At 36.8% G+C, this 26,482-nt stretch overlaps 1 protein-coding gene across 1 annotated transcript in view; it reads left to right on the top strand.

The window, feature by feature from the left end:
• LOC120777998 (dynein heavy chain 3, axonemal) overlaps positions 1-26,482 on the top strand; it is a 109,863-nt gene that overhangs the window by 46,504 nt on the left and 36,877 nt on the right. The window contains exons 36-45 of the mRNA XM_040109655.1: positions 105-219; positions 701-1,131; positions 6,720-6,791; positions 6,920-7,063; positions 8,417-8,599; positions 9,897-10,102; positions 11,791-12,108; positions 12,882-13,113; positions 23,648-23,773; positions 25,801-25,961. Coding sequence (XP_039965589.1) covers positions 105-219; positions 701-1,131; positions 6,720-6,791; positions 6,920-7,063; positions 8,417-8,599; positions 9,897-10,102; positions 11,791-12,108; positions 12,882-13,113; positions 23,648-23,773; positions 25,801-25,961 — 1,988 coding nt within the window. The remainder of the gene's footprint in view (positions 1-104; positions 220-700; positions 1,132-6,719; positions 6,792-6,919; positions 7,064-8,416; positions 8,600-9,896; positions 10,103-11,790; positions 12,109-12,881; positions 13,114-23,647; positions 23,774-25,800; positions 25,962-26,482) is intronic.

The raw sequence follows: 26,482 nt of genomic DNA on the forward strand, positions 1-26,482 counted from the left end.
GTTTGTAGCATTGGATCTATAGTCTCTCTGCATTTTCACGCTTTTGAATTTATATTTGAACTCGCTTTGCTTACGTTCTTTATATTTTTTGATCGACATTGCAGATGTTCTCACGTTTCTTTTTTCATTTTTTGGACAAACATAAAACATTTAATCAAGTTTGGTTCCAGCAAATGTTTCTCTTTTGCTTCGCTTGGGCTTATGGATCTGCTTTGACAGGTAACTTTCTTATATTTTTACGAATAATTTAACACAAAACTTGTACTAGAAATGTCGTCGCCATAATATTTTTTTCGATGCGTTTGTGCAAGTTTCCCAAGCCATAATGGGAATGCTTCGACTTCCGGTTCAACGAACATATATTCCAGGATTTTATCAAAGTCACTGCGTTGGTGGATAACGCTTAATTGTTTATAACTTGGGAGCGCAGTAGACCTAATAATGGCTTAAGGATGGCTGCCTACCAACAAAAGTAATTTTAGTAAAAAAAATCAGAATACTTAAAGAAATACCTAAATAGCGAATATCTTGGAAGTTCTTACATCCTGAAACTATTCGCTGACTTTCTAATAAGCATGCATTTTTAATTTTCAGAGAGGAGCTCTACCGCATAAATGAAAATTGTCTGTTTATTCAGCTCGAGATATTTTTTACTAAAGCACACCCTAAATGTATACTTTTATAATCTGCTCTGTTTCAGTTAATGGCCAAAAGCATTTTGACACACTAATCCGCAAAATACTTTACGGCGCCAATGAAGAATATCCGCGCCCCAAATATTTCTCACTCAACCGCGGTCAAATGTTTCCTGAAAAACTTTCACTCATGGACTATCGTTTCGACGAAGTGGAAAACTGGTGGACCTGGCAGAAGTCCACCGATGACCCCACCGCCACCGCCAATATATTCCCCGAACGTGCGATCATCAGTGAGCTCATCGTGCCGACAAAGGAATCAGGTCAAATTACCTATTGGCAAGAGTTTTGTATCAACAAATCCTATCCAATGCTGGTTATTGGACCCACCGGCACCGGCAAGAGTGCTGTCATCACAAGCAATCTGAATGCACTGCCTAAGCACACAAATCTCGTCAACATTGTAAACTTTTCGGCACGCACAAGTGCACAGCTGGTGAGTAAACGAATGAGTGTGTGGGCAAGAAGCTGGAGCAGTGTGGTTGTGAGTGAAAGGGTGTGTGGTTGCAAAAATGGCAAGTAAGCACGTGTGCGGTTGTGTGTAATGTCGTGTTGGTGCGGATAAAGTGATGTACTGCCAATATGTAGCATGTTGTATGCATAACGATTGTTGCTACGAAAAGTTGCTTGGAAATTGTTCAGTTATTACAGCAATTTCGGTAGCTCGTTTGCCACTGCAATTGCTGAGATCTACTCAAATGCCGAAATTGGCAACAGCACGACACTGTTTCGCTTGCCATAAATACCCGTGTGCTGACACGTGTATGTGTGTGTGTGCGTGCATGGCTGTTGCTACAAAGTTTCTATTTTTGAGGTAAGCACTGGAAATTGGAGCGGCCGAGAATGCGTAGGTGCAGCACAAGTGCCTGCAATGCCCATACTCGTAAACACTACGTGCACACACACACACATATATGTACTGTACACTCATGCAAATTCCAGTTCGGTTGTATTGTTGTGTGCAACAGTTTGTCTGAAATCTAACCGGCCGCATGGTCAAGTGGCTGCGCTGATGCTTGTGCGGTTGCCATTGAAATTGAGTTTGGCAACAACAGCAACCACAACGATATCGCCTATAAAACCGCCAGCAACTTAACGACCGCTGCCACTAGTGAGCTTAACTTTTGCACATAAACATTATTGCCTGTTGGCCCGTCTACCGAAGCGGGTTCATTCAACTGCCACCGTGACCCTGCTACATATTCAAACTGGCTGCTGCCCCCCAAGCGAAAGGCAAAAGATAATAATCACCTAAACTATGAAAGCCATTATTTTTTATCTCGACGGCCCAAATTCTCTTAGTTTAATTTTTACCTATTTAATTTTATTTTTTGTTTTATATTTTTTTTGTTTTTTGTTTAGCCCTATACAAATTAGTTTGCTTTTAAATTATTCACAATTTGACATTTACATTCACTCGCCAACCTCTAGTTAGCCATTAGTTGGCGGTTAGCGGGCTCGTTTGCTTTATCGCTTTATTGGCCAGCGTTCGGCGCTGAGCGCTTTGCGATTCGATTATGCTAATTAGTTGGCACTCTTTTGTTGCTTTCAACCAAATACAAAACGTAAAAATCGCGCTTTAATTTCTATTATTCTAATTCTTTTGTAAGCCATAAATTTTTCGGCAAACACACCCACACATACATACTGTTTGAGAGGTTACTTAATTCTGCCACTAGAATTCATTTATCTTCGAAGCAACCTATTTTATTTAATTGTTGGAACCAAGCACAGAATTTTAGGTGGATTAATATATACATGTTAAAATAACTGTATTTTTTTACGGGTTATGTATTTTGTGTCTGCATGATGAACCGCCCATCCAACTTTTCTTTCGAAAACGCACTGAGTATAATTTCAAAAAACCCAGGTTCTTCTGAATTAGGATATCATGAGATTGGATTGAAAAAAGTGCAAAAAGAGGAATAAAAACATTTTATTGGAAAAAATATGTGTAAAATTGAGTTTGAAATAATGATAAAATATTATCAGTAGCTGGGAAAACTTAGAAAATGTCAATCACAAATGAACTAGCTCATTCCGAACATCCACAGTAGTCTAGAGCAGTGTTCGGCTTAGCACAATTGTTTCTACGTATCTATGTACCTATGCTCTATCGCGCAAGGTCATGCCGCTAAAGCAGATGTGCTCTGCACGAAATCCGTTATGATTGGGAATGCATTTTGGTATTACGAAAAACGGAGAAGACAAGTAAGACTCTCACTCCACTAACACTGTTGAGTCGCCCTCCATACGAATACAACTCAAAAAAGAAAACCGTGTAAAAATGTCTACCACTGTCCAGAGCAATAAGCAATTTAATTTCAATAAATTTGAAATTAAAACCTGGGCGTATGAAATTGTGAACATTTCTTATAATGTATACTTATATTTTCAACAAAAATATAATCTTCTGGAAGTTTCATGAAGAAACCATTTCGTCCATATAACTAGTAAAATAGAGGTTTTTGCGTTAGAATCTGCTATTTTTATCAATTGTCCAGAGCCAATCCACGTTTCAATTGACTGAAGAAGTTTATGGCGATGGTTGCCTATTCCGTAGCAGAGTGCACGAGTGGTTTAACGTTTTCAAAGTGGTCGTGAGGACATAAATGACGATCAACATGTGGGCCGATCAAAATCCGTGATCCCCGAAAATTCCTTCGAAACTGTGCGTGAATTCATTAAAAATCAGCCGAAATCATGACTGAAATTCATGGAAATGAAATTGAATATCTCCAAAACATCGATTTATCGCATTTTGATCGAACATTTGGGCTTACGAAAGGTGTGTGCACTGTTTGTTCCGCACAAATTGACTCATCGATCGACGCTTGTGACAGATTATTTGACCAAAAATCACATTTTTAACATTAACCACTCCCCGCATTCACGCACGGCGAGACTTCTTCCTTTTCGGAAAAATGCATTTGCCCATGAAAGGAAAGCGTTATGCAGACGTAGAGGCCATTCAAAAGGTTTATGCCAACGAGCTAAAACACTAGTTCAACATGCTTTTGGACTGTGCAAAAAGCTGTATTGAAGTAGAAGGAGATTATTTTGAATAAAATAAATTGATTTTGCCGAAAAAACCATTTGTTCTGTTTTTTTAAGTCCTGTTTACTTTGGAACACACCTTGTATATATTTACATATACCAAGAGAACATGCCATAACAAGATAGTAAATGAAAAAGAAGAGAGAAGATAAGGTAGAAGAGAGAAAGAAGGAAGAGAAGATTTCAAACTTTGAGTCAAACAATGTCAACTTAGAGGTCAAGCTAAGGGGCACGCGTAAAGCTGGTGGTCAAAGTTAGGGATCAACTTTTGGTGAAAACTAAAAAAAACTGTTCTTCCGATTCATTAATCTACAATCTAGATGACTATTTATCGAATATATCGATCAAGGTCTGCGTTATCCCAAAAAAAATTTGATACAAATATTTCTCGAACATAAGCATATTCTCGTTTTATGCCAGAAATAAATAGAAGAACTACTGGAACTAACTTTTAGCCTCAGTATAACTAATAAAAAGATTCCGTCTTTATTTTGGATTATAACGATTCACAGTTTCGTCCACGGACTAAAGCATTGTACAAATTTGGTTTCTTTTTGGTTCCAACTAACCTCCGCCCAAGCTTACCTCTTATTATAATCTGTATTGAGAGCGAAAAGTAAAACGAACATGCCATTATTCGCGTGCGCCATTTATTGTTAAACGCCTTATATATTCATTCGCATGAGAACTTTATTGCAACAACAAACATTACTACATTCGTAAATGACAGGTATTAAAACGAAATAGGCAATAAGAATATGTTATTAGGCAGTCAGCATTAGAAGTGACTAAATTATGCAAATTTGAGTAATTATCGAAGAGGTAATGTGATTTATGCCCTAGAAAGGCGAATATGTATCTACTGTTGTTGGCCAAAAACAGTATGCATCCATATATTACTATATTCGAAAATTTTGGGATGTGGGTTACCTTTTGATCAGTTGAAGCTCGTGCGCGATTTGAAATTGAAAATGTCCATAATGTGAAATGTTAAAGACTCAGATTAGCATCTGTTCGCATCTTCCAAAGTCTTTTCTGTTGAAGAAGTTTTATTGATAAACAAACCAAGTAAAATAAATTTAACTGTATTCTATAAAAATATTGAAAATTTACGAGAAAGTTGCCACTGAGATTATGAGATTATGCACTTTTTATGGTGACTGCTCCTAGAAATTTCAATAAAAATCCAAGCAGAATAAATAGGCAGCTACTATACATATATTTTTGGTCGAGCGTTCACCCAAGAATTTTAGACCGTAACCCTTTGAAGAGAAGTTTTAAATATGATTTTTCTAGTATTGCAACGAGTTAATGCGTTATAAAAATTATAAAAATAAATCTAATTTTCTTTAACTATATATGTATGTATGTGTACATATTCAAGCTCAACAAACTTAAAATACATGGACTACATGGGCTGCAAAGTCTCTGGCTTGACCAAGAGATAATGAATACAAAAAGTCTAGCCTTAGCTTAGACTACTAACCTTAACTAAAATACCATCAAAGTATCATGGCATCTCAATCAGTCCATTAGTTCCCAAGTAACAGTTTCTATTCCTATTTGTGACAACGAATGAATCATGGATACTTTGTACCATACCTCAGTTCAATCAGCTGTCCGCTATATGGTTATTCCCGTTGAAGGTTGTCCAAAGCGGCCGAAAGCCTAAAATATGGACGTTAAGATTTTATACAGTATTTTCTTAAATTCATAGTCATTCTCTAGTTGATGAGAATATAGTTAACCAATTCATAACTAATTGTTCTATGTCCAGTTTTATTCACTAAATACACCAGGAATAAATTTCTCTACCATCTTTTTCACTTCTTTGCCAGAGCAAGCTTATTTACATGTGGATCAAAGCTTCTTAACCCTGGGCGTAGGCTCTTTTAGAGTGTTGACTATCCATTCTGATGGTGGGGCAGTACTGTTGGCATGGAGCTCGCTGACTTTACTTTAAAACTCCTTTCTTCTGGCATCAAGTTACTGTATGGTTACACTGATTTGGATTTCTGGCCACATCGAATCGCAGGAAACTGTAAAGCTGATGAGCTTGCTAGGTCAGGTACTTTACTTTCATAAGCTGCAGAGTAAAACGGGCAGCAGCTCCGTTGGCGTCTTCTGGGTCAGTACTGCAGGTTCAAGGCGCTTTGGCGTTAGCTGATATCTATCCACAGGATCTGGCTTGACAAAGCGCTATACATAGCACTCTGGTTGGACACCCCCGGCATCTTGAGGGATCAACCACCCGGCATAACTTACTTTAACCTAACTTATCCTGACCTAACTTTAATTTTTGTAAGTGTGGGTACCTAACCTATTACTCTTTGGAAAACAACCCCAAAGAACACAAATGGAAATATTTTTTATATTAGCTGGACCATAAGACAACGTGGTAAGCATTTTGGAGGAATCAAGAACAAGAATGTCGAACAAAACCTTAAATGGGTAGCTGTCAGATACATATTATTTCCTGCTGAATGGTTCTCAAGAAGGGAAAGCTTGATTCGGAAATTTAATAAATCTACTAAACTCTGGCTCTTAAGCAAGTAATAAGGATGCCCTTAGCAGAGGTATTTAAAAATCCTGATACAGTCTCAACATTCTAAATGCTCAATTTTGTTTGATGTTGGTGCCTTGATGGTAGTGCGGCAAGTTCAGGAAATTAGCCGAACTTTTCTTCTCATTTCACATGCAATTTGTTATTTTAGCGAGTATTTTTTTGCCGTCCGCTCGCTAGAAATGGCTCGATATAGGCGAAAGCGTGCCAACTAACGCTGATAAGAATGAAGTCATGAATGGCATGAATTTTTACAAAAAATTATATAAGACATTTATATTATAGAAATAGTTTTACATAAAATTTTTTTCGTATCGTTTTTGCTTATAACATTATTCATTATTCTACTTTAAAGTCAACAATATTGAATTTGTGTACATATGTCTCCTTGTTTTACATTCCAGGTACAAGAAACCATCATGTCGAAACTGGATCGGCGACGAAAAGGCGTCTACGGTCCACCGCTGGGCAAAAGGGTAAAATTGTGCAAATAGCTTCATGGCATAAAAAATGATTAATTTACAAGGATTCACTTTATTTTAATTATTTCGATGCAACACGTTAACTTTCTACTCTTTCGCTGCTGTTTTCGTTGTTTTTGCAGTGTTTAATATTTTGCGATGATGTCGCCATGCCATCAAAGGACACCTACGGCTCACAGCCGCCACTCGAGTTGATACGCCAATGGTTGGATCACGGCTACTGGTCTGATTTGGTGGATACAACAAAAATTGAATTGGTCGATATGGTAAGCGGTACTGTGGCGGAGGCGGCGGGGTGTGTTGTTTAAATTGTTTATATTGGTGACTTTTTAACGGCAAAAGCTCTCTATGGTGAGCAGCAAAAAACAAACATGCAGATAAATAATGTACATGCTTACACATGCACACTGCTACAAATACATATAACTACATATGTATGTATGTACATATGTTGTTGCAAAGTTGTAAAGTTGCACATGCAGGTGTAAGTATGCACATGCGTTTGTGTGGGTGTAAGTGGCAGCACCGATATCGGTTCGTAAACAAAACACACTTGGCCACGTAGTTGTTCGGCGTGTTTTAAGTTGATTGCTTAAATTTACAACAAAAACAACAACAACAATAAAGGGAAATTTACAAAAAAATGCCACATGAATGCGAAAGGGTTTCCATTTAATTAAGTGTGAGGACCTTTGACGACCCTCCTGCGTCCGAGCAGGACGAAACTTGTTTGCTGTGAAATTGAGCGCAGCACAGCAGCCGAAAAAATCCGTTACTTTTTCCCCCCACACATGTATTTATATACATACTGTAGATGTATAACAATCGAAGTGTGAGTGGAACGAAGGCTGCAGGAGAAAAATGCACGAAAAACGCGCAGCTGACAAACGCGAGTTCGGCAGCATTTTAATATAATATTGAAAAAAATACAACAATTTTGTAATATTTAAAACTTTTTGTACACAAAAATGAAAAATAAGCGAAAGCAAAGGCACACACACACTCATACACGCAAACATACCGCTCGAACCCTAATTGGCTATGCAAGTGTTTAACAGTAAAAGCCAACACACACATACATATGCATGGCATATACAATACGTGTATTTACACATTTGGGGGCACTTCCGCATATTTCGGCTCTTTGGCAACGCGGTTAGCTGCCCACACAGCCAGCCAACCACCAAATTGCCGTACATATTACAAAAGTTTACATTCCAAAGTTGTTTTTCGAAACAATTTTTACATTTTATTGTTCTCATTTGACTTCAACTTTTTGGTGTTGTTATTGTAGCTTTTCGCTTTAACATTTTATTTATTGTTTTCATGCGAAAATGAAAATAAATTTTTAACATTTTTTAGAGGCATGGCAAGCAGAAGCAACAACAAACAAGTTTCAAGTTAAATAAAATAATGCGGAAAAGCTGCAAAAGCGCAAACAACAATAAAAGCAAATGTAACTTGTTCGCGTGTTGTTTGTTTGGTCATTGCCATTGTCTTTTTTCATCTTCATGCATGCGTTTATTATGTTTCTATTGTTGTTGCATTCATTCATTGGCTCTTCACCCTCCTCTCTCCCTATATACATATATCTCACTCTCAATTATTTATGTATGCAGAGTTTCGTCGGCGCTATGGGGATGCCGGGTGGCAGCAACTTCATCTTTCCGCGTTTCTATCGTCACACATTTCTCGTCAGTGTGGACTCGTTCGAGGACTCGACCATCATTAAAATATTTACAGCGATTGGCGATTGGCATTTCGCCAAGGATTATCCGGAAAAGGTGGCGCTGCTGGCGCGGGTGAGTAATAATGCAGTTAGCAAGCTAAAAACAAACATATTATGAATATATGAATACATATGAATTATAGAGCCCTCGTATGTGCATATATATTTCTGTATTTATAACTGATTAGTTACCAAGATAATTTATCTTGGATGTGCGACGAGGATACTTCCCCGTCGTCGAATTTTGAATCAATATTCTTATGGCTATGGCTATGGGTGAGTTAAGTAAGCTATTTTGGATGCGAATAAAGAAATGCAAAACGATCATAGATTTTTGAAAACCAGTACAAAGTAGAGTTGTATTTTTCCGCTTTTTGAGCGCACAGTGCTTTCGGAGTGAATGTTCATCTTCCTGAACGAGACTACACTTCGTGACAGTACATCTACCGTTACCCAAAACTTTGTTGTTCATTCACTTGTAGTGTTAATAATGCATAATTGCAATGTAGAAAATCAAATTTTAGGCCGACTTGCTTTTCCTTTTTTGTGAAGTAAGTTCCACATGCTTGTGATCTGACGCCTCTGCTCTAGTTTAGTAAGAAGAAGGTCGAAACATTAGTAAGATATTCAACGACTAAATTTTTTCCTTAGCTTGAGATTCTATAACTCGGTAATACTATATTCTTGATAGGTCGTCAAGGTAAGGGTTAGTAATCACTTTAAATCGGTGTCATTGTTTCGCTGACTCCTCAGATACTCCTGTGAGAAATCATTTAGGTATAAAAGGAGACGAAAAATATATATTAGACGATATTGTTTTCCCTGAAGAAGTTCAGATGAGTGATATTAATTTATTAAGAAGGAGACAAACCCTAAAAGGGCGCACTGAATTGAATTAATTTATATTATATTTGAGCGCTGTAATGCAAATTTTATTCAGTCTGAGACCATAATAGTTTGTAACATTGCAGAATTTGGTTGATACTTCTTCGTAATCAATCTACCTTCTTTCTAATGCAAAGAATCCCAAGACTAATAATCAAAAACTTAGATGTTCTTAGATATTTAGATAACCTTTCGATATATACCCTTATCAAATTTATCCGAACGAACTAAGAAATGACTTACTGACGCCAGTCCTTGGCGACTACTAATGATGCGCTTAAGAAAGTTACCGCAGTCTAGCATTGTTTACTACACTTATCTCACCAATACTTTCATGGAATACCACCTAGATTTGTAAAAAAGTACTTAAAATAGTAATATATAACAATATTAAAAGCATTTATACGGCCACATACATATATATATAGATGTATAAAAGTGTAATGTTAGTGTTTGAAGCATGTGCAATTTTCATTTGATTTCAGGGTCTTGCCGAAGCAATGGTCAACGTTTACCGTCAAGCATTGAGAGTATTCCTGCCAACACCCGCTAAATCGCATTATACATTCTCGCTACGTGACATCACTCGCGTCTTTCAGGGCATTGTCCTCGTTCCGGCTAAAAGGCTGCAGGAAGTTGAGAAGCTTGGCCGTCTGTGGGCTCATGAAACGTATCGTGTGTTTTACGATCGGTTTGTATGCGCTTATTTTAATGCTTTCGAACATATATATATATATGTATATTTATAAATCCACAAATACATACCTACAAGAGAATGGCAGATAAGCAGAATGATGTCAGACAATTTTGTGGTCGCCACTTTTCGCAATTACACATTTTTTACATTTTTGGCTCGCTTTTTATTTGCGGATACATGTCCGGAGCTAAAGTTGCTCTTAAGTTTTTATATAGTCCCGCTGTCGGTTATGGTCGGTGGTTTTGCGGTAATTACAACGCGCTGCATATGCGAGTTACTCACGGAAGTGATGCATAGCTTTACATATGGTGACGTGAAGGAATTTTGAGTGTGGCTGGAATTGGGTTAATACTCTTGAAGTAGCAGTTCCACTAAATTTTTGTGTAACTTTTCTTTGGCTGACAGAAATTGTCTTCGACTATTAAATATAAAATTATATAGTAGCAAAGCCTTGTGATTAAAACCGGAGGATAATTAAAAGATAATATTTCTTAACTGTGGAAAAAGTAGAAAAATTTTTAATTGTTGAAACAAGACGGAATTGGCAGCAAGGAACTATCTATTTAAAATTTATTTTTATTTTATTTTTTTTCTAAACGACCACTATATCGGGAATATTGTGTACAAATTTCAATTATAGTCAAACTAACGGAGTTACAGCGTTTTAAACGACCGGCCCGATTCGTTATTTTTGAAGTTCGTGAACTTAGAACTCAAAATCTACAGAACCGCTCCTTTTGAAAATTTGAACATTACTTCTTCACATAAATCAACAGGTAATCAGATGGAGTTTTCTTCCATTTCTTTTCTATTTTTGTTAATAAATTAACCGCGAAGCTGTTAAGCTAAAATCGCGTTTTTTACTTCCAAGTGCTGCAAAAAATAGAAAAAAACTCTTTCTGTTTACCTCGCAAAATACATCACCATTAAAACGCATATACATTTTTTTGTTTCAGATGATTGATTCAAAATTCATTGAAATTTTTTCTAATATACTTCAAAAGTTGTACAATAATATGTCATTAAATTAAATAAAATTATACCACTCATGTCGACGCAAAAAACACAAATACATCCTTTTTTGCCTTTAAGATCTTACCTCCCATAACCGCTTCAATCATTTATTTAAAAATGAACCCTTCTGGGAAATCATCGGTATGATCAAAATTTCATACTTTTATATTGTGTGAAATGAAAATGATAAGCTATAACATCGTATTTTATTGAAATTATGGACTGAAGAGGAAAAACATGCAACTAATCATTTATTTACTATATTTCAAATTTTTATCTATTTTGATCAGATCTAGCACCGATTTGAAGGGCTTTTGGTCTTTTTCTTATTGTTTCCTCCCTCTACTACGCAATGAAGTACAAAAAAAAATCCGTTGGCTTAGGGGTACACTTAGCCTTTAAATTACTATGCACATTCTATTCTATTTATCGTGCATATCTGCTTTTGTGCACACCTCACTGCGCCGTGTTACTACGGTTACTTTAACCGCATTGATATAACAATTCATAAGCACGCAGCAAACCGCAGAAATGCAATTGCACGCCTTGCACTAAGCGCTCTTCGCTGTCGAAATCTCCCGTGCCACTGATTGCATCGCATTCGCATATATGTATGTGTGTCTTTTTGTTGTTTTTGTTATTCTAACTATTAAACGTTATTATTGCAGGTTGATTGAGAAGCGTGATCGCGACGCACTGCTGGACATGGTGAGCAATGCGTGCAAAACGAATATCCGCTTCCCCCTCGAGCAGGCGTTCGCCGACCGCATGGCCGATCCCAGCGCCAAAGTGAGCGATGACGATTTGCGAAATTTATTCTACGGCAATTATTTGGAACCAGATGCGGATCCGAAAATTTACGATGAGGTCGAAAGTTATGATAAATTGGAAAAACTGATGCACTACTATCTGCGCGATTACAATACATTCTCGCACACGCCAATGGATTTGGTGTTGTTTCGCTTCGCCATCGAGCATATATCGAGGTGAGTTAAGTGGTTGTGTGGCGGTCGACAACAATATGCGTTGTTGTTGCATGTGTGCGATGCATTATCAGCACTGACAATACAGTTAATGCACGTGTATGTGTGTGTGTGTGTGTGAGTGCTTTCCACAGCGGCGATGCAGCACTGATAGGCTTGCGGCTGCGTGCGTGCGTGGCGTTTACGTGACGTATTTCATGCAACGGTGAATTGCAGCCAACCAAGTGTGTGATTGCACATGCAATATTTACAAATACCGCTGCGCAAAAACGCACACATACACGAATGTAAACATACATACATATAAGCACACTTGCTGGCATACGCTTGTCAACACAATATGGCAACTCTATTAATTTCATGTTTTTTGCGGTAGCACACCACCGGCGCCGCCGCGCATCACACAAACACATGCAAACCTGCAAACACACATGTGTATGTGAAGCCGCTGCTGCGCGCCATCACGCCCAATTGTCTTGCCGTCCACACTTTTGCGCTTGCGCTCGTGTGGTTTGCAACAAAACCGCCGTGCAACCAGTGGCCGTGTTGCGCCGCTGGTCATCAAACCGACACAACACCGAAATTCACTTATCCGTTCATCTCCGCGCCATGCCACGCACAATTCGCTCATTGCCGCACTCACCACTCACAATCACTCACACATTAATATCAACATCAATCGCACTCATTTGTTGCATTTCATTTGATTTCATGCATTGTTGTTCTCGTTTATCCCGATGGCGCTTCTGCTGTCCTGCAATTGCTTTGGCCGCCAGAGTCTCGCGTGTGTTGCAGATGCCGCGCGGCAATATGCTCATGGTCGGCATGGGCGGCTCGGGACGTCGCAGCTCGTGCAGATTGGCTGCCAGCATTGCCGATTGCCGCCTGATGACGATTCAAGTGACAAAGACATATTCGCAAACTGATTGGCGCGATGATCTGAAAAAGATACTGATGACAGCCAGTTTCAATTTAAATCACACGGTCTTTCTTTTCACCGATGCGCAGGTGAGTTGAAATGTTGAAATGGAATTAATTAAACGCAAATGGAGTTTGGCAACTATTTGCATTCCCTTTGAAAGCGCAAAAATGCAAAATCACAAGAAAATTGAATTTTTGTGTGTTCGAATATGTCAGCGTATGATTCTGTTGAGTTTCCGTTGCACCTTCGCATCACATCTGCAACTGCTCGACCAGCAAAAATTCTATGATAATGAACCAGATATGAAATTTCTATTGTAGTAATAAGAAAAAGTAAGTAAGGTAGAGCTAAGTTCGGGTGCAACCGAACATTTTATACTCTTGCAACTTGCCACAATCAAATCCAGGGAAATACCCTGCAAAACGTCAATCAGAGGATCGGAATTCAAGGAAATTTATGTATAAATACACACAACTAATATTTATGTAAATACAAGGTGCGTTCCAAAGTAAACAGGACTTTAAAAAAGAACAGAACAAATGATTTCTTCGGCAAAATCAATTTATTTTATTCAAAATACATAGTCTCCTTCTGCTTCAATACAGCTTTTTGCACGGTCCAAAACCATGTCGAACGAGTGTTTTAGCTCGTTGGCATAAGCCTTTTGAATGGCCTCTAAGTCTGCATAACGCTTTCCTTTCATGGGCAAATGCATTTTTCCGAAAAGGAAGAAGTCGCACCGTGCCATATCAGGTGAATGCGGGGAGTGGTTAATGTTAAAAATGTGATTTTTGGTCAAATAATCGGTCACAAGCGTCGATCGATGAGTCAATTTGTGCGGAACAAACCGTGCACTCACTTTTCGTAAGCCCAAATGTTCGGCCAAAATGCGATAAATCGATGTTTTGGAGATGTTCAATTTCATTTCCATGAATTTCAGTCATGATTTCGGCTGATTTTCGATGAATTCACGCACAGTTTCTATGCAATTTCCGGAGATCACGGACTTTGATTGGCCCACATGTTGATCGTCATAAGCTGCATGCGCAGGACTAGATTGTTTGTGGAGACTAGCTAAACCAATTTTTGATAATTTGTTTATTATTTTCGTCTTTAATATCCCGCTTGAAGGGACTATTTTCACTTGTAAGTTTAATTCTTATTTTTTTGGAAAGTCTTTTCGAATTTTATGACATATATTTTGCGCTTAAAAATATCCCAAATACCAATATTCTTAAATATTAAGTGTATTTGCAAAACAAGCGAGTTTCACAAGTGGTATAATTAGTATACTTACCTACCTTGTATAATATTTGAGATCTAAATAGCTCTAGAGCAAGATACCTTAACCTCGTCAAAATTGGAGAAGTTATGAAGTGATAATATTTAATTATTTAAACAAATAATATATGGGCATTCTCATTTTGAACCGATTTCGGAATACTGATGTATTTGATGAGTCAAATTTTCATCCCAGAAATGTGTTGGATATTGGCTGTTACTAGCTTAGGAACAAGCGTTGTTATCAATTTATTTCAAATGTTGATCGGGGCGAAAGTCATGTAAACTTTCAAAAGAGAATGAAAATTCTAAAAGAGAGTTTTCAGTAACTAATTTACAATAATCTTATTTTCCGCCGCATCAGCTCATTCAATTTAAATTATTCCACTGAATCCGCTGAAAGTTGGATAATTACAGAGCTGAAGCTCTCACTTTTCTTTATTATCTGTATAATAACTTCAGGTCAATGGTACATGTCATGGCCTGTGGAACCCTTTATATTTTAGTAAGCGGACATTATGCAAAATAGTCAGCGTAACCTAAACAGCTCTCTGCAATAAGTTATTTTACTCGTACTCGACTGGATTGGTTATATTGATTATGCGAGCCCATAAATCAAAGCACATCGTAGGAATAAAGGGCAGTCTATGCAAATACTTTTAACTTAATAAGTAAGTTATAGCGTCCAAAATTTATATGCGACCATATTGGCACATACATATGTATATAAGTATATATCTTTATGTAGGAATGTAGGTAGGCATCCACAGTTGAGTACTCAAAAGCATCAAAGCATATGCAACGTATGAATTGCCAGTCGCAATTTACATACATACATATACTATATATGTACGTATATGTTATTTGTAGGTAAGTATGTTCACTGAGTGACACAAATACAATACATAATTTGCGACTATCGGCTTATTGAATCTATAATTTATTCTAATAAGCAAACTGTGCCACCAAATCATTAATATTAATACATGCTTATGAATATGAGTTGCAAGTGTGTATTTGTGTATATGTGAGTGCATGCCTTGTCGATATATTGGCAAGCGTTAAGCTCAATTGTTAGCTGCACAGGTAATATTCAATAATTACAAAAATAACAGCTCCTAAACAGGGTAATGAGGAGCTCTTTCTCCAATATGAATAATACTTCATCATACATATGTATATAAATTAGCATGTATGTAGACGAAACTGGGATCCACTACAATAAACAATTATAAATATATGTACATATATGCAATAAAGTTGCAACCATAAATGTGTATAAAGAGCGAGTTGGTAGAGAGAATTGCATTTGCATAAAAGGAAACATTTGTCTTTGTGAAATTTGAATATTTATGTGCTACTTCTATGCTTCAATAATTTTCTTCTCCGATAGGAAAGACGAATGTCATTTCCTTATGGAATTATTCCGAAACCGAGTAATATGTATATACATACGCACAATATGTAATGCATTTACTAACAGTGGTAATTTAATCTTCATATTATACAATAGATATAACATTTTTATTATCTTGAAATATTATTGGGGACAGCGCACATTGATTGACATCATATGATACTGATACTACTACTAGTCTACTTGTGGGCTCGAAAATTATGCTAGAGCGCACCCGTAAAGTAGAAAAGGTTGCCAAGCGTTGTTCATGCGTTTTCTTATGATTTTTAGAAATTTACTAGATGTTACTAAATGACAATTTATCTCAGCCATTTTATGACTACTTGAACCTAAGGATTTTTCTGGAAATGGATACAAATTATGATTAAAATCTTTGGCATATTTTACATTCCATTATAGGTATATTAAAATATATTTTATTGAACCACAAAAAATCACAGTTAGCTTTATTAAACCATCTGTTTTCGATTCGTCAAGTGTTTGAGAGTAGCGAAGCGAATGCACTTACTATTCTAAATCGACTTTTTTGTGGATACATAAATCCACGAACAGAGTTGATAACTGCTTATTAAAGATTCGCAAATAATTTTTAAGTAGGTAAAGTAAATCATTTGCGAATTTTTTGTAGATTTTGTTGACTAAATATCATATTTTTAAAACATTCTTGATACTCTTAGTTGATTTGTAAGCCTTTAAGTATTAGTATTTTTCGCCTATTGCTTTATAATTAGATAGAACTTCAGTCTTTTGCCAACGTTTTTGAAATAAACTACAAACATCTAAAATATTTATAAATTTATCATATAAACTATTTTTAAAATCAAAAAAGATCTCCATCATATAAATTTTGAGATCATAATCATTAAAATGATAGTAAATAATTCTTATATGGTAATCCTCTGGGCAAAATTACTGAATATAAATATATTATATTAATACTTGTCATTAGAGTAATACATAAAGGATCCTTATACAACTGATCATATGGTCATTACTTTTGTTGGTTTTAGAAGTTATTTAGACCGCAATTGGATCATATTTAAAATAACCGGACAATACCAAGCTGTTCAACAAGTTTAGTCGTTCGATAAGAGAGGGCGTTGATACTAGCCTAAAATTTATTTTGTTGGTACACTCTTCATACATGTGAACGTATGTGAAGTTTCATTTCAATCTGCCAATTCATTCTCTGTTAACAAGCCATTTAGTGTCGCCGTGTCACAGAATTTTTTTACAATCGAAAAATTTGAATATCGTGCAGTAATAAAATTCTTATTTTTGGAAGGCGTAGCACCAAAAGAAATTCACCAACGAATGTTAAAAGTGTATAATGATTGTTCACCTACAATTAGAACAGTAGAAAGATGGGTTGCTGAATTTAAACGTAGTCGTACAAGCCTCGATCCACGTTAAGGACGTCCAAAAAGCGCATCAACACGACACACGATCATAGCCAAAATACTGAATATGGTTTTGGAAGATCGCCGATTGACTGAGAGAGATTTAGTAGAGGATGTACACATCTCATTTGGCAGTGCGGGCCATATTTTAAGTGAAATTTCCAGTTTTAGAATGCTGTGTGCACACAATGATACAAAAAAAAAATTCGAATGCGACTTTCTCAACAACATTTGGAGCGTTTTAAAAAGAATAAAGCGGATTTTGTGCTTCGATTCATTACTAGGGCTGAGACTAGGGTCTATCACCATGATCCAGAATCAAAATAATAGGCTAAAGAGTGGTGTGAACCTGGTTGTTTGTTTTCGAAACGAGTTCGTGGCCAGAAATGGGCCGAGAATGTTATGGCATCAGTTTTTTGGGAAGCGAGGCGAATTTTGTTTGTGGATTACTTGCGAACTGGTAAAACAATTAATTCTGAATATTATTGTAACCTTTTGGACTAGTTGATGGAAAAAATTCGTGTAATAATTCTGTTTGTAGAAATATGAAATCCTTTTTATACTTGTCATAAGAGCATTTTGACAATGCCTAAAATTCATGAATTAAAGTTCGTATCGTCGGAGTATCCACCGTATTCACCAGATTTGACCCCCGACGGCAAGCGTTTCTCATCAAATGAAGAGGTCATAACGGCTGTTGAAGGGTATTTTGCAGTCCTTCCGGATTCTCAATTCAGTCCTTCCGAATTCTCAATTCAAGGATGGGATCCACTGTTTGGAAGATCGTTGGAGCAAATGTATTAATGTTCAGGAAGATTATATTGAATAATAAAGTATATTTTGAATCATAAAATTGTGTTTGTCTTATCAAATGACAAATCTTATTGAACAACCTGGTATTTCATGTTTTAATCTTTTTCCTCAAATATTTTGCTTCCATGCATATGCTACTCGTATACAAGAGCTGCGGAACTATCGATAGTCTGACCACTCTATAGCTTCGATAGATAAAAAATACTATCGATAGTACCATCGATTGTTATATTGCTTATACCTCTTTCTGGTAAAAAGAAAATTATTGAGTATAAAAAATTATATCATCACGTTCTTATTCCCCTTCCAAAACCCAACTCAACTGCAACAAGCATTCCATACACCTTCGCTCCATGTAAACAGCTGGGTACCACAACTTCATTAGTACTTTCATACATATATTTACTGTATTGGCTTATCTGCTGGAACAATGTGCCCCTGGCCATAATACCAAATCAAATTACAATGAGGCAAAGTGCATAAATAGTCGCATTAGGCAATGTAGTGCAAGACAAAGTGCCGAGGCAAGCGGTTGGGGAGGAAGCCAGCACGACAATGACCAAGCAACAATTCAACTAACAATAAATATTAATTTTACACTGTGTTTCACCATACAAATAGCCAACAGATTGTAGATATTACATACTTACTTGTAATACCATTGAAGACGACATGGTCACACAAACCGGTGGCTGACTGACGTCGATAGAGATTCCATAGATGCGCATTCAGAGTAATACATAGATACGCAAGGGACGGATGATGGTATGCAGACTCTGTAGGGAATTAGAAATGGAGGTTTAACTTGTATTTTTACTGCAAAACTGCAATTTTATAAATATGGTTACCAATACTATGGTAGTTACGCAGCTGTGGTGTATGTCTGACTATACTATGGTGAATTTAGTAATTTTGTTTTCAAATGTACATACATTAAACATATTTTTTGTTTCAACACCGAAGAATTTGTCCTTCTTCTTAATTTGCGTAGCGCCTACGCGATTATAGCCGAGTTAACAACAGCGCGCCAGTCGTTTCTTCTTTTCGCTACGTGGCGCCAATTGGATATTCCAAGCGAAGCCAGGTTCTTCTCCACTTGGTCCTTCCAACGGAGTGTCTTCCTCTTCCTCTACTTCCCCCGGCGGGTACTGCGTCGAAAACTTTCAGAGCTGGAGTGTTTTCATCCATCCGGACAACATGACCTAGCTAGCGTAGCCGCTGTCTTTTAATTCGCTGAACTATGTCAATGTCCGTACAGCTCATCGTTAAATCGAATGCGATATTCGCCGTGGCCAACGCGCAAAGAACCATAAATCTTTCGCAGAACTTTTCTCTCGAAAACTCGCAACGTCGACTCATCGGTTGTTGTCATCGCCCAAGCCTCTGCACCATACAGCAGGACGGGAATTATGAGTGACTTATAGAGTTTAGCTTTTGTTCATCGAGAGAGGACTTTACTTCTCAATTGCCTACTCAGTCCGAAGTAGCACTTGTTGGCAAGAGTTATCCTGCGTCGGATTTCCAGGCTGACATTGTTGGTGGTGTTTACACTGGTTCCCAAATATACGAAACTATTTACAATTTCAAAGTTATGACTGTCAACAGTGACGTGAGTGCCAAGTCGCGAGTGCGACGACTGTTTGTTTAATGACAGGAGATATTTCGTCTTGCCCTCGTTCACTGCTCGACCCATTTGCTACTAGTAGTTCTAATAATATGCTCTGGAGTTTCCTCATTTTAACTATATTTCGGTTTTAGTTCTTAGCACACTGCTCTAATTTTCTCACGGGCCTTTTTACATGCACCCAAGTGGTCCAAGAGAATAACAATATTTATTGTTTCGCATGACATTCGACGACTGATGGGCGAGTTTTGCCGGAATGGCAGCAAGGATCATAAGCAATTTACACGCCCACAATTCACACAAATAACAGTGGAGCAACTATGAAGGCATTAATTGTACACTGCCATACTTTATATTTATATGTATATATATTTGAATATCAATTTGCATACCGGCATATAAGTATATAGGTTTATCTGGGTCCAGAGTAACAATTTGAAATTGTTGCCGATATTGTGGCAGAATGTATAGACATTGGTAACAAATGTTAGAACAAAATCAATTAAATTGTATGACAAAACTACGAACAAAACACTAGAAATTTATTGTCGAAATATGGATATACAGTTAGATATGTTTTATATGTTTACATCAGCTCCTACAAATTGTATGGGCATTTATTAATATGTTAGGTTAAATTTTAGCAGGGAATAGTATTGCGATAAGCAATAGCGCAGGTAAAGTAACGGAAGTCTGCATATGCATATGTAAGGTAGTAGGTGAGTCATCGAATTTCTAAAGGTCTATAGTTTATTTTCGGTACTACAAATATACCACTTACAGATGTTCACTAAAGACTTGTTCATAACTGTAAATTTCTTGGCTAGTCAACAAAGCATTTACTGAAACTATTTTTTTTTTTAACTGACTGAGCAAAAAATCATTGCTACGCGACGAATATTTTTTTCTAAAAGCTAACCGAGAACTTGTGCAAAGTTATTGACATGATCAATTTAAATTAAAAACAAGAAAAACCGTTAACTTCAACTGCACCGAAGCTAATATACCCTTCACAGGCGCATTTCTTTTAGTAACTATGTGTTCAGCTTACACGGAACTATATGCTATAGTAATCCGATCTGAACAACTTTTTCGGAGATTATATTATTACCTTAAGCAGTAATCCATGTGAAATTTCGTGAATATATCTTGTCAAATGCGAAAGTTTTCCATACAAGCCCTTGATTCCTATCGTTCGGTTTGTATGGCAGCTATATGCTATAGTAAGCCAAACTGAACAATTTCTTCCGATATTAAATTATTTCTATGAACAATAACTCATACCGAATTTCGTGAAGATATATCGTCAAATGAGGAAGTTTTCCATACAAGCCCTTGATTAAGATCGTTCAGTTTGTATTGCAGCTATATTTTATAGTGGTCCGATATCGGCAGTTCCGACAAATGAGCAGCTTTTTGAAGAGAAAATGATGTTTGCAAAATTTCAAAACGATATCTTAAAAACTGAGAGACTAGTTCATATATATGTATACAGACAGACGGAAGGACAGACGGACAGACAGACAGACGGACATGACTAAATCGACTCAGCTCAACATACTGATCATTTATATATATATTTTATAGGGTCTCAGACGCTTCCTTCTGGGAGTTAAAAACTTTGTGATAAACTTAATATACCCTGTTAAGGGTATAATAAAAAAGAACCCACAGCTGATCGGATCAAAACTGATATTTTTTCTCGTACAGTATAGTCGCGGCACTAGTGATTGTACTGGATTTTTACCTAAATTTTGGACAACCAATATTCAAATGAACCGAGTAACTAACAGAGATATTAAGGTTAGTCGTTCATTACCACATGAGTAACATACTGTGAGTTGACTGACAGCAACAAATGGCATTTCATAAAAACAAAGATAGGCTCTTGTTCTGCTCTTCGAGACTCTATGAGGTTGAATGAAATCTTATTTTGGAACGACTGGTGGCTGGATATTTTCACAGAGTGCATAAAACTTATTTGTACTTGAAATAAGACCACAAGTCCTGGTTCATTCCACGTAACCTCGAAACCCAGCAACAACCGTCTGTAAAGGTATTACAAGACGCCATAATTTTGAAGTGAACATGTTACAACTGTTTCAATAATAGTCAATAGTACACCAACTTCTGCTATGCAGAAATATTCTTCAAATTAGGCGATTTAGTTTTAATAAAACGAATCCTACATCTCCAAAGCAATGAAGACTGACTGACATTAACTGCCGAAAGGACCAAATTTAGTCTCGACCCGGATTAGAACACATTATGTCAAGACAGAGGTAACATATTCTCCATTTGTGAACTTCATTTCATAATCCATAATCGAGTGATAATGCCAGAAGTTTGTGCACATACCAGTAGTAATTATAGTTCCCTGTGTCAAAGGCACAAGCATTCATCCAAAAAGGTAGTGAGTTTCAGAAGATTATGCAAATGCATTAAGCACAAGCTAAGTTAAGCGCACAGACACATTTATATGCACCTGGATGTAGGAAATATGAGCTGCTCCTTGTATACTAGAAATATGTTCGCATGCCATTCTCTATTTGTGCAACAACCATATAAATACATCATAATTTTGGTCGTAGCATCTGTATTAACGTGTAAGTGTTGTTGTATTGAATTAACTGCCACAATAAATGCACTTCCGCTTTTGTCAAACACATGTAAACAAGTGTTCTGCCGGCAGCAGTAACTAATCGTCTATTCATCATGAGAACACCATGTCGTCGACAGCTGCATGTATGATTCAAATTGTCGTTGTTGTTGTTGTTATGTTACTGGGCAATTATATATATATGCATGTATCTTACGTATGCTTTCTTTAATTTGTCAGACATGAAGTGGAGCCAATTTAAATTCTGAATGATTTTCGTATGACCAAGTGCCGTAAGGATAATTTAATTCGAGAACTTTCTATTGAAAATCAACACCTGGAATAATTTTAGTAGCCTAATGCAGAAAGTGTAATTAAAATATGATTTAATTATGGAAATGTATGTAAATATCCGAATAAATATTTGGATTGTTCTACGCGTCTGTTACGCTCAGAGCAGTGGGAATGTGCAATATGTTGCTTTCTCATATAGGTGGGTAAGTGCAGCAACAACTTGCTATGAATAATTCATAAACGTCCCTTTTGTGAACTGTTGATATTGCTAGCAAATATAACAGTATAAGTTAAAAGGAAAAAGGAAACAATTCCTCTTGACCCTAGAAAGGGTCTACCAGACATCTATCTATATCGATCTCCAGAAGAGACAGCTAAGAACTCTAGTCCATGCTGATACCTGAAACCTCGTATAAATTGAGCATAAAGACCCTCGAAAAACGTCAAATCTTAATAGCCTCAATTAAAATTGCATGAGGCAACTAATATCAGTTGCGGCTATCTCTTCTGGTTCGGACTGCCAAGAACTTTCAACCTTACCTTTCTACTCCAACAAGTTCCAAAATCGTGTTATTTAATTAAATACTGAAAAAAATTTAAACGGTTGTTTTGGAGATCAGATAACCATTTCTCTATCACACCTTAAAATACTTGATGTACATTACATGGAAGGCCTTCTCATCGCTCCTCATTATGCTGTTTTATGTTTTATAGCGAGATTTCGTTTTTCTTTCGTTTGTAATTCTGAGATCTTGTTTTTTTAGTGCCATCATTGGATGGATCTCACTCAACAAGCCTAACAATCCAGCCGGATTTCAGTTCACAAAGTGTAATCATCTCAATATATTCATCTTCAGAGTACTGTTAATGTGAAATTGCTTTGGCTTTATATTTAGCTTAAAATAGCTTCATAAGATATACTAACACTATAGTACATTATCATTTAAAATAATAACCCCAGTATATATATTATATCCCTTATTATGAATACAACTACTTAGAATAAATAACATATACATAAATAATGCAACAATATTCCATGTATATTCTCATCATAAATCTTGATAAGGGCTCCTGTTTTAAATAATTCTCCGAGTCTGCCTATCACTTCCATTTTCCATTCTTTATCGCCATAGCGAATGAATAAATAGAATGTTTATGTAAATAACTCAGCTTCTCAACTGTTTTACAGGCCATCGATGAGGGTTTCATTGAAGACATTAATGGTATACTTAACACCGGCGATTTGCCCAATCTCTATCAGTTGGAAGACAAAGCGGCAATTATGGAGAATATGACGAGTGTTGCAAAGCAATTGGTGAGTGGAAATGCGAACCATTTACAAGTAGTTATTTAAATAATAGTGCGCTTTGGAAATATGTATAACTTTTGTATAAGGTACTCTTTTAAAGGTATACAATTTCTAAGCAAATTAGCTGACAAACCAGCCCTTAATAATGGGTACGGTATTTGCATTCGGTTATTTTGGCAAAATTTTAAATTTTTTTTCGGCAAATCAGGGACTCCCGGACGTATGTTTCATAATTACGTGTTTTGAATGGCAACTTACTAAGTTTTTCAAGCAAAACTATCATCAGCGACGGAGCAAATTTCTATGTATAAATAAATTATCTTATTTGGAGTACGAAAAATCCTTAAGCAAAAATTGCTCATAATAGTTTTTTCCTTTGTGAGGAACTTTTGGTCAAAACACATCAAGAAATCGGTCGAAAAATGCTGCAAAAGCGCCAAAAATTCATAGGAAATGGTACTTTGGAAGTTTTGTAAAGATATTAGCACTAAATTGTTGGTAAATGCAACATAGGGAAAATAGTAATTCAAAAAGATTATCACACTAGGGTGTTCCCGATTTATTGCATGGAAACATTAAGGTTATACCTACATATATACACTTACATATGTATATTAGAAGACATACATATATAAAGTAAATAAATAGCCTGAAATTAAAAAAAGTTAAATTAGCTTGAAATATTTTGTCCTACAAATTTAAACAATTATTTTACGTTTACCTTGAAATATATTTCAAGCTCTCTAATAGAATCCGTTGTTTTGTCATTCAACTGCTTTTTAAATGCAGATCAAATCTCTTAATGTTCTTTCCTAACCAGCATAGAGATAACATAGAGATTCAAGGAGACATTTCTTGAAGCAGCTGTTAGTTATTTATCAAAGACGCACACCTATTGTGTTCATAGAGCAATATAGTTTTTTTGCAAAAGCTTTTTTTAATTTCAAACCTGTTTTCCATTGGAAATTTTTAAGTACCCTATTCTATATTTCTCAAGTTATTTTCATTTTACATCGTATTGATTTCAAAAGCATCCTTAATGTTTTGTTTTTATATTGTTGTTGTTGCTATTGGCTCACAAGTAGCTCATTATTTTGGCAATATGGCAATAATAGACGACACAACAAGCCTCGGTGTCGAGTAAATGCTCTATCAACAAGGCAATCGAACTAAATACAGCAATTACGATAGTAACAACAACACCAGCAACATAGACAATGATAACGGTACTTGCCGAACCCATATCGTACACCATACTTACTTATGCACCGACCGTACAATAACAAGTTGTTATTTCATGAACTATATTTGCTTTATTTCCGGTAACACATTCATTTCCGTCTTCTTGCACCGGTTGCCACTCCCATGTCGGTCGTTTGCGGACCATCGAATGACAAATATTGGTTGCTTGCTTGGCCGATTCAATTTTACTTCCTTTAACCTGCTTTATAATTCTGTTGCCATCATTTTGAATTTCTGTCTTTACACTATTTTCATGACTACAACAACAACCAACTGTTACTGCTGTTGCTGTTGCTGTTGCTGCCTGCTCTCCGTGCCATTACCGTTGCCACTTCACACCACTGTGGGAATTTCATTTGCACTTCTTCCGTCCTGACTGCATTACATGCCACGCGCCGCCCTGATGGCCTGGCCTGGCCTGCCACACTGCAATGTTGCACTGCTGTTCTGATGCCCCGCTCCGCAACCTCCTCGAGTGGCTCACAATCAATTCATATTTCGACTGCATTATTGAATGATGCATCTTCCTACTTACGAACTCGGTTAACGCTCGCACATGCAACTGCCGCCGCCACTGGCGCTGCTGCCACTCTGGCTGCCACTGATGTCGATGCTGATGATAATTTCCTGCAAATAAAATACATCCAACGGCACACAACGACACCACCAACACCACACACACGCACACTCATGGTGGATTGCATTTTATACTACAACTGCGGCACAACAATCCAACCGCCTTCTGCGCTTTGGGCGAATTCCGTCTCGAATGCGGGCTGACTGACGCACAGGCGAGACAAATTGAAAATTCCCCCTCGGAGATGTATGCATACTTTATCGAGAGGATACGTGAGCAATTGCATATAGCTTTGGCATTTTCACCGATTGGCGATTCCTTCAAGGAGCGTTTAAGAATGTATCCATCACTGATAAACTGCTGCACGATTGATTGGTAAGTGTGAACAATCACAACAACAGCAATGGATCTAGTGATAATATGCACAAAAATCTTGTAGTAAAATTGTATCACTCGCTTTATCAGCCATATGCTTTTGATATACACAAGCAATATGCGGGCTACTTGCCATTAGGGTAGTTCAGTTGGTTTTTGAAAACAATTTACTTGTTTTTTACTTTTTGTGAGTTACCGCCGAAACACTAATAAATTAGTTACAACATACAATAGTCTTGGCTGAATATTTGATGCCTATTCACATATTTCTCAGTTCGTTCACGTCGTGTACTATAAATGGGGCATTCATGCAAGAATTCTGCAGACACCAAAACCGTTCATCATTTCAGAATTTTCCCATCATAATTACCATTCAGAACTTGAACGCATAAAAATCAAGATAATCAGTAATAATTATTTGACCAGCAGATTGTCAAAGTTCAAAAAACAAAAAAACATTAAAAAGAAAAATGAACTATAGTAGGAATGACAATGATAATAGTCTAATATGGATGTTTTTT

Source organism: Bactrocera tryoni, chromosome 5, assembly GCF_016617805.1.
Source record: "Bactrocera tryoni isolate S06 chromosome 5, CSIRO_BtryS06_freeze2, whole genome shotgun sequence".
Lineage (NCBI taxonomy): Eukaryota > Metazoa > Arthropoda > Insecta > Diptera > Tephritidae > Bactrocera > Bactrocera tryoni.